At 44.2% G+C, this 16,576-nt stretch overlaps 1 protein-coding gene across 1 annotated transcript in view; it reads right to left on the bottom strand.

The window, feature by feature from the left end:
* NUAK1 (NUAK family kinase 1) overlaps nt 1-16,576 on the bottom strand; it is a 47,741-nt gene that overhangs the window by 15,521 nt on the left and 15,644 nt on the right. Inside the window, exon 2 of the mRNA XM_032195782.1 lies at nt 8,547-8,667. Within this exon, the coding sequence (XP_032051673.1) occupies nt 8,547-8,667 (121 nt within the window). The remainder of the gene's footprint in view (nt 1-8,546; nt 8,668-16,576) is intronic.

The raw sequence follows: 16,576 nt of genomic DNA, 5'->3' as shown, positions 1-16,576 counted from the left end.
GGAGCATCCTGAGCTCTAGGGGCTGTTTGCCTCACCAGAGGGACACAGCCAGAGGAGAAGGGGCTCTCGGCTCTTCAGTCTTCATGACTGTAGCTGAATGGTTAGAGAATTGCACAGTAATTTCTCTCTTCCACTGTTAATAGAGGTGAATGGAGAATCATTTTTTTTTTTTTTTTTCAGGGAGGTGGGAGGAATTTTCTTTAAAAACTGCTTCATTTCAGTTTAGATCACCTCCATTGTATTAGCTGAATCTCACAAGAAGGTGTACAGCTACTTTCCTGCAGAAAGGGAACTGAACAGTGTACAAAAATGCCTTAACTGAGAGCTCCCACTGAAGGTACAGGGAGTGGAAAGGCAGTAGGATTTATGTCTATACACACACACTTATAAAGGAATTCAGTGGTCAAAACAATCAGGCACGTGACAAGGTGGTATTCTGGCAATTCTCAGCCCATCAGACATGTACACCATGATTTTCACAGCAGCAGTTAGGATGCCAGGCAGGCTTCATCCAGACACTTCTAAATTTCCCTTCTGAGCACACTGTGCAGTTTTATAAACATACGCTCCAAGAAAGCATTGTGGCCAACGTCTGGGGGAAGAGAGGAGGGCATTAATTAAAGGCTGGATTGACTTACTGCAAATAATAATGAGGTAATAAATATACTGCCCTGTTAACACCTGGGTTGTAACCTGCAGGCTGATGACGGACAGATTGCCTCCATACAGCTTCTGGGACGGCTTGGTTCGCTCTTTGTTTTCGTTGCGGATGATTTATTATCTGCCACTCTACTGCATATTCATTCCGAAACTCGCCCCCGCCTCGAAGCGTGCCTGAACCCTGCTGCAGCTACTGCTGGTGGAGGAGCATGGCTCTGGCAGGGTCCCCTGCTCCACGAAGGCCCCGCCGCTCGTGGCCGACGCGTTGGCCATGTCATGCAGGCCGGCCTTCAGCTGCTCCGCAGCCCCAACCAAGGTCAAGGGAAGGAGGGGGGTTGTGTATGAGAAAGGTGGGGTCGCTCCTGCTTCTTTCCAAGCACCGATACTCTGCAAACAGAGCTGGTTAAATAAGATAAGTGCCGGTATCAGCACCCAGACAGGTGGTAGCAGCAGAGATGGCCCGTCAATCACGTGCTGAGAGACGGGAGTTGCTTAGATACCAGGCATGAGCTCCACACGTTAGAGGAGAAAGCAGCAGGAGAAACACTTGCTACAAGCTGTGCGTCACTTATTTTTGAGCCACTGTGGTTCTTTCTACCACTCCACAAGCCGAGATACACAGAGAAGGCTGCAGCAAGGCTTCGGTGCGGCGGGAGGGCTGCTGCACCACCTCAGCTGTAGCGGTCAAGTGATGCTGGGTATGATAGAAGGGCTGTGATATGACAGTCCCTGAGATGAACAAGAGTACTGCCTTCATGCACAGAGAAACAGCATTTTCCAGTGAGCTACAAGCCTGCTTGTGCTTGATCTGTCCAGCCCTAGGAGCCTTGGCAGGGGCTAAGAGCAGTGCTCCGCACAAGCAGCAAAGGGTCCTTGAGTTGCAGTGGTCAAAGAAAGATTTCTTACAGCTTTTCTTTAAATCCCTCCCATAACTCTAACGTGTTTGTTTATTTATTTAAAAAAGAAGAAAAAAAAAAGACAAAATTTCTATACTTCTCAGCTGATAATTGAAACCAAATCTGTTGGCTTCAAAGCTCATTGAAGAACAGAAATGTGAAACTGGGAAAGAACTTCACTTCTCACTACCAAAGACATATCTGAGACGGAGTACATTGTGTAACGTCAACAATCTGTCTCTTTCACAGGCTGTTCTACTATAGTAATAATTCTTGGATATAATCTCTCCACTTATTTATATTTAGAGGCCATGAAATGATGAACTCAGCTTCTATCTACAGCTTTCCATCTTCCAAATAGCACTAGGAAGGGAGCTCTTGCTGATCAGCACATTTTCTTTTATTTTCTTTTCTTTTTTCTTTTTTCTTTTCTTTTCTTTTCTTTTCTTTTCTTTTCTTTTCTTTTCTTTTCTTTTCTTTTCTTTTCTTTTCTTTTCTTTTCTTTTCTTTTCTTTTTTCTTTTCTTTTCTTTTCTTTTCTTTTCTTTTCTTTTCTTTTCTTTTCTTTTCTTTTCTTTTCTTTTCTTTTCTTTTCTTTTCTTTTTCTTTTTTCTTTGCTTGCCTTGCCTTTTGCCTTGCCTTCCTTTCCCTTTCCCTTTCCCTTTCCCTTTCCCTTTCCCTTTCCCTTTCCCTTTCCCTTTCCCTTTCCCTTTCCCTTTCCCTTTCCCTTTCTCTTTCCATCTTCTTCATCCCTACTGCTGAAAGGCAGTAGGAAAAAGCTACACAGGAAAGAGCCACACAGGCATCACCTCTGCTGAAACTGCCCAGGACAAGTTTGGCACTGGATGAACATACTCGCTATCCAGCTTACATGCTCCCAGAGATGGACTTTACCCCCAAAGTGCTGAAAGCCCACACAGACATGGTTTTGCAAACATCAGTCAGAAAGATTTTGTACTACATTGGACATCTCTTCACTACAGCAGTTCACTTATTTGGACTTATTTACTACAAAATTTAAATAGCAAAACAAAGCAGAAAGCTTTTGCTCTTTCTGCAAGCTTACAGGATGTTCGAGTCAGAGTGCCGAGGGGGTTGGATTTTTTTCCCCCTTAATGGACTACCTCCTCGCGGGCTGATTCCATTTCGTTTACATGTAACCCTGGGGTAAGGATTTTAGTTTGTTAGTTTAAGAGGGGCGGCCAATCTCTTCGCACTGGAACCATTTGAATTCTCCTCATGCCTTTGCTCTCTATCAGAGCAATCTCCTAAATTAGTTCCAGTATGTTGACATTCCTTCCATCTGGTGTCTTTCCATTCAGCGGTATTTTTATTACTCTCCTAACAGCCGCAGACAGAAGTACCTTTCCACTGCTACAAAATGCTCTTTTATTAAAGGTCAGCCAAATCAAAAGAACGAGCGAGTTTGTTTTTAATTTTAGAGATGCAGACTAGAATAACCTTTTCATTCAGAAAAGTCATGTATGACCCAGTTGCCTCACTTGTGTAATAAGGCAAGAATTATTCTTCAAAAAGACACATGAATACTGAAAAGTGTTTTCTGCCTTAGAATTTCAGCCCCATGTGTCCTCTGTGTTCTTGACTGCTTGAAAAGGTTTACAGCCCCTTAATGTAAAAATACTTGACAACTGTACTATTTATTTATTTATTTACTATTATTATCAGTTTATGGCTGTTTTTGAATAGCACATGTAGCAGCCATGAAAAAGGTCCAATTTAGTAAACCACTTGTGTGCATATGCTTAAATTTATGCATATGCTTAATTATAATTGAAGATAACAAGATAAAAGTATGGGTTTTAAAGGTAAGCATATGCTAAATTGCTTTCCTGAATTATGGCCTTACTGCATCTCTTCTTAAATTAAAGGAATGTAGTTAAGATCCTGAAATAATCATTTTAAATCAGACGGCATGCTAGAATTTACTCCCTAGTGAGGGGATTAAATCAAAATGAGAACCATTATCCTTGACGAGGCTGTTTCTCAAAGAATGAGACTGAGGATATGCACATTTTGCCTGTCTACTATTTAAAAAGGAAGGAGACAAAAATTGAGTTGCTACTTCACCCACAATACTACATGTCACACTAATTGTCTTTTGTTTCAGCAAAGAATATGAGCTAATTCCCCCTTTTTTGTTAATTATGATTACAAACTGCTGAGGAACCTCAGACAAGCAAACATTTACATTGCAGTGGGAGGCCTGCGTGAGGAAAGATAGAAATACATTTCATTGCTGCTTGCCATCGTTTTGAGGTCTGAATTGAACTTGCCAGTGATCTCAAGCATTTGGGTTCATGTCAAGCCAGACAAAACATTGTTTAGGCGGTCATCCTGAATGAGAGGAAATTTATAAAGGTGGGGTAGGATAACTGAGGAGTTAAGTTTGTTCATATTCGCTTCATTACTATCATCAGACTCTAGAAATATTACTTTGTGTTCTTGGATGTTATCAGGTGAAAACAATGGAAATAAAGCACTCTAAGGTCAAAAGCCTACATAATTAGAGGAAACCAATTAGAAATGTGCTTAAATACTGTCACTGCTGAAGTACTTTCTCTTGACTAAATTAAAGAAAAAAAAAAAGCACATTCCAGCTTTCCAACTTTCATCAATCTTGTTAAAAGCCCAGTCAGCCACGTGATGTTTTATGGGACTTGTATTGACTTTTTCAGGTGTTTTGCATGCAGAAGGGATCAAGTAATTAGGCATCAAAATTTGTTTTGATTACGTCTGAAACACAATAGCAGAGGCTGGGCCTGCCTCCACGTTGTTAGCCTGACACATGCAGCCAGGCTACTGCAGGAACCCAGCTTTGTCAGCAAGGTTCATGCACCTTGCCAGATGCTACCTGGTTGGCTTTTTTGTGACATGGATGCTTTCAACGTGGTGCCTTGACCAACACAACTCACGCAGCACTGCATGGAAGAGAGGCCTGCAGGCATCCAAAGCACCAACTGTTCCCTTCCTTTTCCTCACACAGAAGGTCTGTTACAAAGTGTGAGATTGAACATGTGCCTGGCAAGTAAAATTAGCATTGTGAAATATCATGCCACCATCGGCACACACCGTCATATTTCCTTCCATCGTCTTTGGCATTTGGGAGTACAGAAAAGTTGAAGTGATTTCCTGGTTAACCAAAGCATGTCGCCTCACTCAAGTCATTGCCTGCTTGGAGATACTTATGGAGCACCTTGCTGCTTTTTTTTCTTAAATTTCTTGTTCTTAAGAATATCAGAAATATGACCTAAAAAAAGTAGGAAGTCCCTCTTACATGGGAAATTCATTTTTTTGGGCCTTGTTGTTGTAAAGGGTCCAGCACTCCTCTAAGCATCCTGGCCCCAATCCAGCGAAGCACTTAAGCACGTGCTTTCCTTTGGTTACTCGCTCATGTTAATGCCACCCTGTTCCACGGGCACTGAATTGTGATCCTAATATTTATTCATTCTTCAGGGAATATCTTCGTTAAACTATTTCCACAAGCATGTTAGCAAATAACCTGTTCATTTTCAAATGTCTTTTGCAAATGGATGAACTTTTCTGGATGGTTACGCTGACCAAGGACAACTCTTCCTGTGCAGAAACACTCACGTAGGCACTGTATTTCATACTACAAAGACTCAAGAGCTCCCTCCCGAATGTCCCAAGCATAACTTCACTCGCATGATTGATCCAACACATGTTTAAATGTTTACAGAATCAGGCCCTATGCTCTTCCCCGGTTTAACTTTTATAAAGTATTGCCAGATGGAACAGATTTTGCACTCAGGCTACTCCTGGAAAAATATGTTAGCTCTCAAAGGCTTTATTATCAAATCCCAGAGTTTTCAAGGCAAAAAAGAAATGGGGCAGAGGAAGGCGGGGCTGGGGGGAGACAGACAGATGAATGGACAGGGGCATTATTCTATAAATTAAAATTTATGTCCTGAAATCAGAACACTGCTAGCAAAGCCAGCTTCATTTACCCAGTCCCTTTCAAGGAGTTTAAAGTCACTTGAAAGAGCACTTCCCTTGCAGCCGCACTCGACAGATTGCCAATTACAGCCCTGCTGAGAGGTTGGAATTTCTTTGGACTCAGAACAGTACATCTACCCTCACAGCAATGGGCAAGATACGTTGCTTTTGATTTGATTACAAAAAATATCGTTAGACTGGAAAGCTTTGCTTCCACCCATTCGGATTTGCTTGGTATCAAAAAAAAAAAAAAAAAGATAAGCTTGTGTTTACATCAAGTTGACAAATTCAAAGGTTAATTGCTTTTAAGCAGGCAGGTCAAAAGGATACCTAAACAGGGATCCTACTTAAGGAAAACACAGGTTTGTAAATGCAGTACAAGCTGCTTTCAAAGATATTTACAGAGAGATACAGCATTGTCCATGCTAGATAGACTCAGTGCCACCTGGCACCTACAGAAAGCGCTATCAGGCACACAGTGGTGGTCTCATTGCCTACAGTAAAAATTAGTGAGAGAGCAGAAAGATACCTGCAGGGTGGCTTCAGACTAAAAGTTAAGCATCTAATTTAAGTTAGTCAGCTAAACCTCATCTGCCACCGAAAGGAACCTCCAGTATGTCATTTGTCCCACTTATCTGAAAAAATATCTCCCAGGAGGGAGCAAACCACCTTGTGTAGACACTGATCTCTCTTGACTAGGGAGAAGAAATAGGCTTCTAGTGTGCCCCAACTGCCTAAATGTTGAATGGCTTAAATTTGGCGAGATGAAGCCCACCCCTGAGGACAGCGTAACTTCAACATTTCAAGTCAGATGATTGCAATATTATCACTTTTTATTGCCTCACTCAAGAGGAACAGACAATTGTGTTTAAAATCGCACTTCAATAGGATACAAATACTTCAATCCTAGATGTAGTCCCATAACTTTACCACAAATATACTCTTAGGCTTGAAATGAAGCACACACTTGAGAAGCACATGCTTAAGGGTCACTGAACTCACATCCTGATCTCTGGGCAGGACGTAACTGCTCCTCGGACTCAGCTGCACATCCCCACATCTTCCCAGTACTACAATAACCAGCATTACAGCGTTGGCTGCAAGAGGCTGAGTACAAAATCTGACTGCCTGGAAAGGCTGGATGAGTACAGCCACTATTCCTCTGCTCTATGGAATACGGTCTTCCTATGGCCAAACCAAGCAGCTGACTTCTACTGCCTACCCCTTCAGGTCATGAGTTAAACACACGAAGCCATGAAAGGCTGCTCTGCTTTCTAGAAACCTAAAAGGAAACAAACCAGAAACAGAATGGAAAACCTTCCAGAAATGAGAGAAAAACCGCTTCCAGGTTTCTCTCTGCAAAGGGCTGTTGCTGGCTGACAAACCACAAGAGCAGAGCAGAAGGAAGCGATGTCACCTGCCATAGACAACTTGCCCTCCTGGAGATGGGATGAAACCTCCACTGCAAAACTGCACCGGTTGTGCTGCAGAAGCGACACTCCTCCCTCTGCGGGGCCGGAGGGGAAAGTTTTGCTCCCAGAGGATTTTACTGTCTGCTTCTTAAAAATGCTGTAATCTTTTTAACTTTTACAAATGTTTTAACTCAGTAAAAGCTATTCAAACTAAGGATGAGAAGGGCAATTGGTCAAAGCACCGCAGCATGCTTAATCTTTTTTCTTTTGGAGTTCCCGTGCACATTTGAAATAACTTTTGTTCCATTTGCAACCCACATGCTGACACAGCATCCCTCCCCTTTTCTGTTCCCAGATCCTGTTATGAGTTTATTCAATAAAAAGACAGATATTCATCTCTTTTCAAGTAAAAGAACATGCTTTTGAATAACTCAATATGTGATACTGTAACAGTACTCCAAGCCAGCCCTTGTTTTAATCAGTTGTATTGACTCTCAGAGTGGAGCTGCCATATACATATCATCACCTTGAGTGTTTACCTCATGAGTATGTAAATACGAAGAGCTAAATTCAGGCTGCCTGTTCTGCACGTGGGGGAAGAGGTGATCCCCTGGGAGGAGGCCACCCAACCCGAGTCCCTCCAGACCTTTGGAGCCCACAGCACAGGTCCACGGTGCTGCTGCTCTTCTTATGGAGACCCAGCAGTGGACCTCTCAGCCAGTGTCTTTTAGCACGTACCCAGCCCGAGCTATTTAGCTCTGGGATGTTACAGACTTAAGGAAGGAAGGAAGGAGGGGGATATTTTCCTACAGGGTGATACTCTATAAATATATAAACAAACAAACAGGAGAACAACGGAAAAATGCCCCTGGCTTCCTGCTCCTTGCTCTAAACCAGGGAGCAGCAGCTCCCAGAGCCAGGAATTACCAGGCTTCACTGCCATGTCCCAGGAAGAAAGGAGTTATAATGGAAAGACAGGAATAAGGAATAAGAATGATATGCCAGCGACCAGACTGACAGAAAACCATGCAGGGGTAGATAGGAAGTGGATGCTTGGATTCAGGGGAAAAAAGCAGCAAACACAGAACCAGCAAGACTAATTGGCAGGTAAGGGAGGACCAAACTTAAGAAAAATGCATGTTCATAAATAAAATGCAAAGAGCTTTCAGAGACTTTACAGACAGATACAGCATTGCCCATGCTAAGTAGAGCAAACAAGACTGGTCTTGTGGAGCCCTGTGAAGAAAAGTCCATGAGGACTGGTTGAAGGGCTGGGGACATAAACTGACATGGGGCTGATGTGAGCAAGGGTGAAATTAAACTGAACTTTCAATGGGAGCAAGGAGATGAGATGATAGATGCAATGATTTCCACCTGCCACAGACACAGCAGATAATTCACACATGAAGAAGTTGCTCCAGGCAAAGGGTTATGCATCTGTGAAACACCGATGGTTCAGAGGGAAGGCAGTACTCGAACAGTCCCTTTGGTAAGAGGTAGGTTACACTAGGAGTAAGGGTTTGGTGCATGATCTCAAGAAACATGAACATCAGGTCCGGAAGAACATAACCGAGAAGTTGGAGAGGAGTATTGCGTTCACTGACCTTCATATATGGTGATGATATGAGGGTGGCTGAGGGATGACATGATCTCAATCTCCCGTCTGATGTGAACCATGTCTTGCTCATCCTTAATTTTGTCCTTACGAATGGATTTTATTGCAACCTATAAATTCAGGAAATCAAGCATTATTCTTGGAACTGAACAGATGCATATAATCCATTAAGGAGAGTTCAAAAAATAAATACAGATGTTAGATGTTGGCAGAACGCGGAATGACCAAAACAAAGTTTTAACATACAAACCTCCACACCCCAGCTCCTTCTTTTTATAGGACAATCATTACAGTAAAGGATGGCATGAATTTTAAGATCTTCAGGTATTAGGACTCCGAGGGGGAGCACAGCACTGTTTGGAAGGACCTCTGTTAGCCTAAGGACTGAGGCAAACAGTAAAACTCCCAACAGCCTTTGATGGGAACAGCATTCAGTTAGACATGACCACATCTGACAATTTCAAACAGAAGCTTTGGAGACAATTTCTCGCAAATGAAGTTGAGATCTCTGATGGAAAGGAGGCGGAAGACCCAGACAAAATAGATATTTGTCCATGCTAGTACACCGAGAACTGCATTAACATGGGTTGCTATATGGTTCTCTGAAGAAGGCAAACTGCTCATGAGTTAAGACTTATTTCAAAATCCAAAGAAATAAATCTTAGAAATTCACATCTAAACTCGTCCTCATATAAACCCAAAGCTTCAGGCCCTCCACAGCACTTATGCAATCACTGCAAAACCATATCCTTCCTGCATCCTTCCTCAATCAGCAACCTTTTTACAAGCACATCGTGTGACTGGGTATCTTTCCAAAAGGCAGGGTGGGAACAGAGGAAGTGATAGCTGAACTTGCAATATAAATTCAAATTATAACAGCCCTTGTGAGTGTGTGTAGGTTGCCTGTGAAAAGGGGCTTATCTGAACAACGCCATAAATAATTGCCGAGGTCAGCTCATGCCCTTTGAGAAATGCCCAAGCCAACAATGGAGAGAAGGTGGTGTGAGAGGGAAGGTGAGGGCATTGTGCAGGCTGAATAGCAGCATGGCCTTTATTATACTCAATATTTACCCTGTTTTATTTTTGTAAGGCAGAGTTCAGGGAATAAATTATCAGCTCGTTTAAGACCAACAATACATCTTTGAAAAGCATCACTGACCTGCTGAGATGACCACCCCTTTATGGGTAAACAACGCTTTTGTCATTCTCTGCAGCCAACTACTGCGGACCTCTCCTGGGAAAACATTTGCAAATCTGTGATTTATGTGATTTCCCCTGTTCCCTCAGAAAAAAAAAGTACTTTCACTGCCTGCTTCAGTAACTGCAAGTGGCATGACCAGTACTGTTTTCATTAGACGATGTAGCATCAAGGATATCGAAGAAAGAAGGGGAAAACTTGCAATGTTATAAAATTGAAATGTACATAAACAGGAGCTACTTTAAAGGATCGGGTTTCCTACAAGACCTTCAACTCTGAAAAGCAACATTGTTCAAAAAAGCAGTAAGCATATGCCCCATCCCCTTGAATTGCCAAAGATTTCAGCACGTGCTTAAAATGAAGCACACGCTCAAGTGCTACCCTGCTTTAGGACAGCAGAACAAAAAAGCAGCAATCAAGGGTCAAACTGATTTGCATGCAAAAATCAAAGCACCTCTTTTCTTCCTCTTTACCCCAAAATTTGGTACTGAGATTTTAAAAGTAACAACGTAACTCTGGTCTTACCTACACTAGACATATTTCTAGCAAAGGTAATGCAGCAGGTCTTAACTGAATGAGCAATCCAAGCAATCTCCAAGTGCTTATAGAGATGGAGAAGGCAACTAACAGTAAAGACAAGGTTGGGTTCCCCCCCTCCCTTCCCGTGTTTGCACTGGGACAGGCTGCAAATGCAAATACACCCTGTATACAAGAAGGACGTGGGTGGCTCTTGGAGCAGTATGTGCATTCCTGCGAGAAATAAATATAGACATGGGTAAAAACACATTTTTTATTAAAAGACAGCCTTGTACTTGGCTCCGAGGAAGAATTTAAGAAGGGTTTCATTGTCAAATATACAACGGGGTGCAAATTCTTCATCATTCATGGCTGGTAAAGTAATAACGGCACCCCAGAGGGCATGCCAATCTCCCACCAACTTGACTCTGTGCTTCACAGACGGGACTTTTGTAAGTCTACACAAAATTACTGTAAATGGCCTCTCAGGAATAATTGCACATGTGAAAACATATATTTTTAGATACTGCAATGCAAATGTGATTGAAAAGAGCGGCAGCGCTCTGTAAATACATGTTTGGATGAATCTTCAAATGCAAACAGATGTTTTGCCTGGGCAGATATATTTCTGCAGGACCACAGAGTTTACGGTCTCACAGCCCACGTAGAAAAGTGGTTAATGCACCTAGGAGCTTTGATTTCTAAAGACTTGGCTTTTAGAGCAGGAGCTCTGCAAAGGAAGCAGTGTCCCTTCACAGAGGGATGGGACGTTACCAGGAGGAGCACTCCATTTTGGAGCAAGACTTGAGACACTCACAGCTACTGATGAAATGCTACCGCTGCGTATTTGCGTAGCACATGAAGATGCTCAAAGCACAGTGCAGCCATTTATTATTTAAGCCTCAGGCAGCAAGTGGTGAAATGGCACTATTCACTTTCTTTGAGGAACAAGATGAGGAAATCGAAAGGGAAAGCTGATGTTACTCCTAAAGGAACGAGGACTGTAGCAGCACAGTAATTGCTGCCTGCCTCTCCCAAACCGCAACACATCATAGGAGCATCTTGCCCACCAAGCCACAGCATCATTAGAGGCCAACTCTGATAGCTTTCCCCATGTCCAGTTGCTATTTTCCCCCTCAAAAAGAGTCTTAGGGAAATGAACAGCTCGAACACATCTCAGCAAACACTTTCTACCTCGCACTGTGTGCCTGGTGGCCTGCACAGGGCTCAAGGACTACCAGGAGCACACAGCCCTGAGGGTGACCTGATCCGAAAGGCCAGCGAGCGAGTGATTGCTGTCAGCAGGCTTTCACTGTCAGAGAGGCATCCCAAAAGAGGATTAGCAGCGCAACAGGACGGCGCACAGCGGTGTTCGCGCTGGCTCCTCTGCTCCACACGAGGGATCTCTGCCAGCCAAGTGTCGTTCACCTGTAGCAGGCTGCTCGGGCTGTGTCGGCAAAGGTCTGTGGGCTTAAGTTCACTGATGTGAAGACAGCAGCACGAACAAGAAAGCAGCCAAGTATATTTTTCTGTATTTCATAGAAGCGATGCGAGTCATGATCACGTTCGGGGTATGTCATTGCTTTCATCTCTCTGAGCAAAATAAGATCCCTCTCTGTTTTTTTGTTGTTTGGTTGTAAGACAAATAGCAATAACGGAATTTCTTCTGTGAGTTGTGTTTTACTCAGAAATATATTCTGGAAAATATAGTGCTTTTACCACCCAACAGAGCTGGCTCCTTTTTTTTCAAAAGCTCTCTGGACTGCTGCCAGACATGGTACACGACGAACCTGAACAACTTCAGCCTAATAAGAAATAATCTCAATTGAGAAATACTTTATGAAAGAACTTGTTTGTCCATTCTTTAGGTCCTTTTCTTGCTTGCTTGATTATTTTCCTTGCTTTCTCTGCAACAGCTCCACTGTGTGCACCATCAAAACTTACTAAGGGTCGCCGCATGTGAAACAAGAGTAGGGCAAATGCAATATGCTTTTTTTACATCAGCTACATTAACTACTTAAAATATTCCAGATCTGCAGAGAAAGAGCTATTAGTCCCTTTGGTACTCTCAGAGCACTGTACTTATACCTCTACCACACTTCTTCGATGTATTTTACTGGTTTTAGGACTTAGATAATTTAATTAGAGTATTTTTAGTAACTTTACTAGTGGAGGAATTTGTATTTTTCCTAGCTTCTTGTCTTAATGAGAATTTCAGATAACTCCAAGACCTTGCTTTCAGACAGAGTACCATATCAGGTTCTTAATAATGAAATCCAAAGCCTCTTGCCCTAGCAAAATAGGTTCAAGTTCACCCAGAGCCCCTGTAGCCCCGGTACACGTTCTGGCAAAACACTTTAGCACATGCCTAACTTCACACGTGAGCAGTCCACTGACTTTCGTGGGATAGCTCACACGTGTAAAGTTAAACATATGCCTAAGTAGCAAGGTCACAGCTCAAAACTAGACCATGCAACGGTCCCTGTGGGGACTGATTCTGAATGACTTGATGGTCTTAATCGAGTTGTAGAGTTTACTGCTTACGTGCACGCATGCAAGTACACACATACACATTCCCCTTTAGGAGAACCCTTGTGAGCTAAATATCCTCAGCCAACAGACCAAAACAGTTGTGTCACTGTCCCTTGCCAGCCCCATGCAGCAGGAGCATCCTTGGGATCTGCTCTGCAGCCCTGGTGGCAATGGAGTCCCAACGCCACAGCGGGTAACAGGGGAGAAAGGAGCACCTGGGATGGACTGAAACCACCCTCACACGTAGTTACCAGCCCCTACATGTTAAGCAAATACAGGGAATACCTTCCCCAAAATGCACGGCACGAGAGAGAGAAAGCAGGGGGCTGTGAGCCTCCAGTCGAGCCAGGCACTTCCAAAGGGCTTTGCTTGAGCACAGCTGCCGCTCACCCGCTGCTTTGCCCTCCAGAAGCAGATAGGAAAGAGGGAGCACAGCTTTTGGCTCCCTATCCCTCCATGAGTCAGCTTGCAGAGCTTGCTGGGCAGGAAGCGTGGAGAAATAAGCTGCTCTCTTCAAGGCTGCAATAAATTACCTGTCTCCATTTGCTGGAAAGAGGATTTATACTCGCTCTCTGAACTGGTGTAGAGAGATTATGAAGTATTTTCCAATACGCTTCATGCTTCTTTGCTTTTGTTTGGTACAAATAACATGAATTGAGCTATAAATACTTCAAAAACACGACGGTTGCAAAGGTTTCTGTACATTCAGTCCTATCTGTAAGAGAAACGTCTCCTCCTCTCTGAGCTTCTTGGCTGCTGGGCAAAGCAGACGCGTGGAATTTTCTTCTACAAAGGCAAATTAAGACCCCAGTGAACAGCAAAATATCTCAAAAGTCTGAACATTTGGCAAAGGGCAGAGCAGGCAGTAGGTGCCCACTTCCAGATCACATCTCCGGGTCTGCTGAGTCATTGCTGGCATCGTCGCTCATAAGATAAGCAACAAGTTTTCTTCAGAGCGTTAAGCTACGTCTCTTGGTTTCAGGAAGCCGGTTCGTACGTTTGCTTTTAATTGATGAACTCATGTTTGCCTCATTTCCAGCCAAGATGCGTGAATATAAACAAAGGTGGAATTCGCCACGCTGCAGAAAGCCCCAGATTTTTAAGCCGGCTGCTGCTGTAACCCAGGCAGGCCACCTGAATGCCACCGCCTCCCCCGGCAGCCTCCGCATGCAGTACATTCAGTCCCATGGAAAGCTATCTTCCACTCCTATTATCTCCCAAGGGCTATTTTTAGGGCTGTGGTAAGATATGAACAAACTGCTCCTCTCCACCGCGGGGGCTGTGGGTTGTAAGCTGGGTCCAGCCCCTGCGCATACCGCCCGTGCTCGGGAGCAAATGCCAAGGGGTTACTGCAACAGCCTTGTGGAGAGCGGGGAAAATGACATCAGGGAAGGGAGCTCAGTCCCTCGAGGAAGGGAAAACGGCTCGCTGTCACGGGGAGATATGTCAGAAATGCGGCTTAACGAACGGCATTGCACACAATTTTCTCCGGGTGCAGCGGGAGGGGAGGGTTGTGCAGCCATAAACCTTGGCTTTCCCCAAGCTGCCAGCGGGGCCTGGCCCCACCCAGCAATGGGAAACGGGCAAACCCGGCCAGTTTCACAGCTCCGCTTCCTCTCCTTGAGACTCCTAGGTGGGAAGTGCCATGTGGCAAGTGCCAGCGAGGGTGGGGAGGTAAAGAATAGGTGGATCGAGGCGAGGGGGAGAAAGAGGCAGAGCAGAGGATGTCTGGGGGTGGGGAGAGAAAAGGCACATTGTTCCTTCTCCAGCTCCGTGGAGCTTAGCAAGAAAGAATAACGTCTGGCACCGTGTTGTGTTTTTCCAGGGGAGTCTGGAAATGCCTATGGTACTTTTTCCAGGGGAGTCTGAAAATGCCTATGGCTCTTGGCCCAGACATCACCAACAGAAGAGGAAGAGAAACAAAGCCATGAAACTGGGTGGTCCCCGAGGTGCTGCAATCAGATGATAAGGAGGGGGATGCTGATAATGCACTGAATGAATGAAAGGGCACTTCCAGGGGCTGCACAAGGAAGAGAAAGGAAAGGCAGGGAGTGGGCTGAATAACTGCCTATCCGGCCCCTGGGCCTTCCAGGTGGAAAGAAGGAGCCATGGGATGCCAAGCATCCAACAGGTTTCTGCAAAGGCATTCCCGCAGATGAGGATCCATCCAGACTTCTTCTTTTAAGTCTCTTCTCCCACGAGTATTTCTTTGCCATGTTCCCTGACATGAAGGAAAAAAAAAAGCTATCCTGAGAATCCCATCCCAGGCCAAACGCAGCAGTGAACAGCATCGTGCAGGTTGTGCCTCTGCACCTCCACTGAAGTGAAATCGGCACCTGGCATCGCACATTTTGCTTCGCCATCCCTGAGAGCTCTCTTTCAGGGAAAAAGGGTAAGGTTGACACAATGCCATTGTTTTGGAGATTGCTACTTTTCACATCCTAAAAGCCAGATCATCTCCATGGCGATGCTGCTTGGGAGCCAAGCATGCAACAAAATCCTAATTAATTATTTATCGACGGCCCGACTCCTTTGATTGATAGGTTGGCAAACCAAGCAAGAAGCGGGGAACATGCTCAAATGGGCAGACAGTGCCATCCACACCCAATGAGACTCCAATGACCCGAATCTCAGGTGCTCTGTCCCACTGCACATCTGTTAGTGGCCTTACATGGATGGTAGCGAAGACAAAACGCTGTCCAACAGGCAGCAGCTGCATGCATAAAGGGTGAGGATGCACATGCCTCGATGCACCTTTCAACTTCACTTGCTTTTAAGAGGCAAAGGTATTTTTTTACAACTGTCTCATTCTGTACGGTAAAAGCAAATAGAGAACACCAGCACCTCTCTGCTTCCTTCCCCTCTTCTCAAAGTATAACATAAAAAAGATTACATTTCTGAAAACCAAGGGTGATTTACTGCTCCTATCACTCACTACCTGTAGGAAAACTCTCACCTTTGCACCTGGGCACTAGAAGTCCCAAGTCTATGGGATAAATGCGAAATCACAATTCCATTTGCATAAGCTAAGGCACAAACTACCAGTGCTTCTTCTGAGAACTGGGGTCATTTTACCATTGTTGTAATTGCTCTTTCCCAGTTCTGTCAGACGCAGTTGCTGCTACTGTACGTAAATGGAGATTCAGCAAGTGGAGAGGAACCAGCTAATCACAAATACTAGGCAAGGGGTGAGATCTTCTTTCTAGGTGGCTTTATTCACACAGAAAAATGCCCATGGAACCGAGTTTAACAAGAAGAAAGCACCAGATTAGCACATTTCTGCTGTACACATACAAAGTGGGTGCCAGGAGGAACATGTACAACACCCTTCCTCCGCTTCTTTCCTCACCCCCGCATACGGTGCCTGTTCACAGGCCTTGTGTGCGCATTTCCTGAGTAACGACTGCCCTGCTGCAAAATTTATAACCCTTCATTGTTTTGTACCTGCTGCCCTCAGCTCCGCATATGAAGGCTGGCATATTTACACCACGCATCCTCTGACAAATTTGCCCGGCAGACCTTTTTTCATTGCAAGCTGAGAAGCCTGGCCTTGAGTTGTCCTCACTACCTGGCACAACTTACGGCTCTGTATTAATCGTTTCAGGACTGATATATCATTAGGAGTGAAAGAAACCATTCATCTGGGTCGGTATAGATCTGCTTTTCAAGAGCATTTAAAAACACAGGTTAACAATGTGGCTATTGATTTTTTCATTGAATCAATTCATTTTTTTCAGTGGATCTTCAAACCAGAGGGAAGGGAGGGCTGCAGA

This window comes from Aythya fuligula, chromosome 1 (genome assembly GCF_009819795.1).
Source record: "Aythya fuligula isolate bAytFul2 chromosome 1, bAytFul2.pri, whole genome shotgun sequence".
NCBI classification, from domain to species: domain Eukaryota; kingdom Metazoa; phylum Chordata; class Aves; order Anseriformes; family Anatidae; genus Aythya; species Aythya fuligula.
The sequence above is the reverse complement of the archived record's forward strand: the minus strand, read 5'-3'. Positions and strand labels throughout refer to the sequence as shown.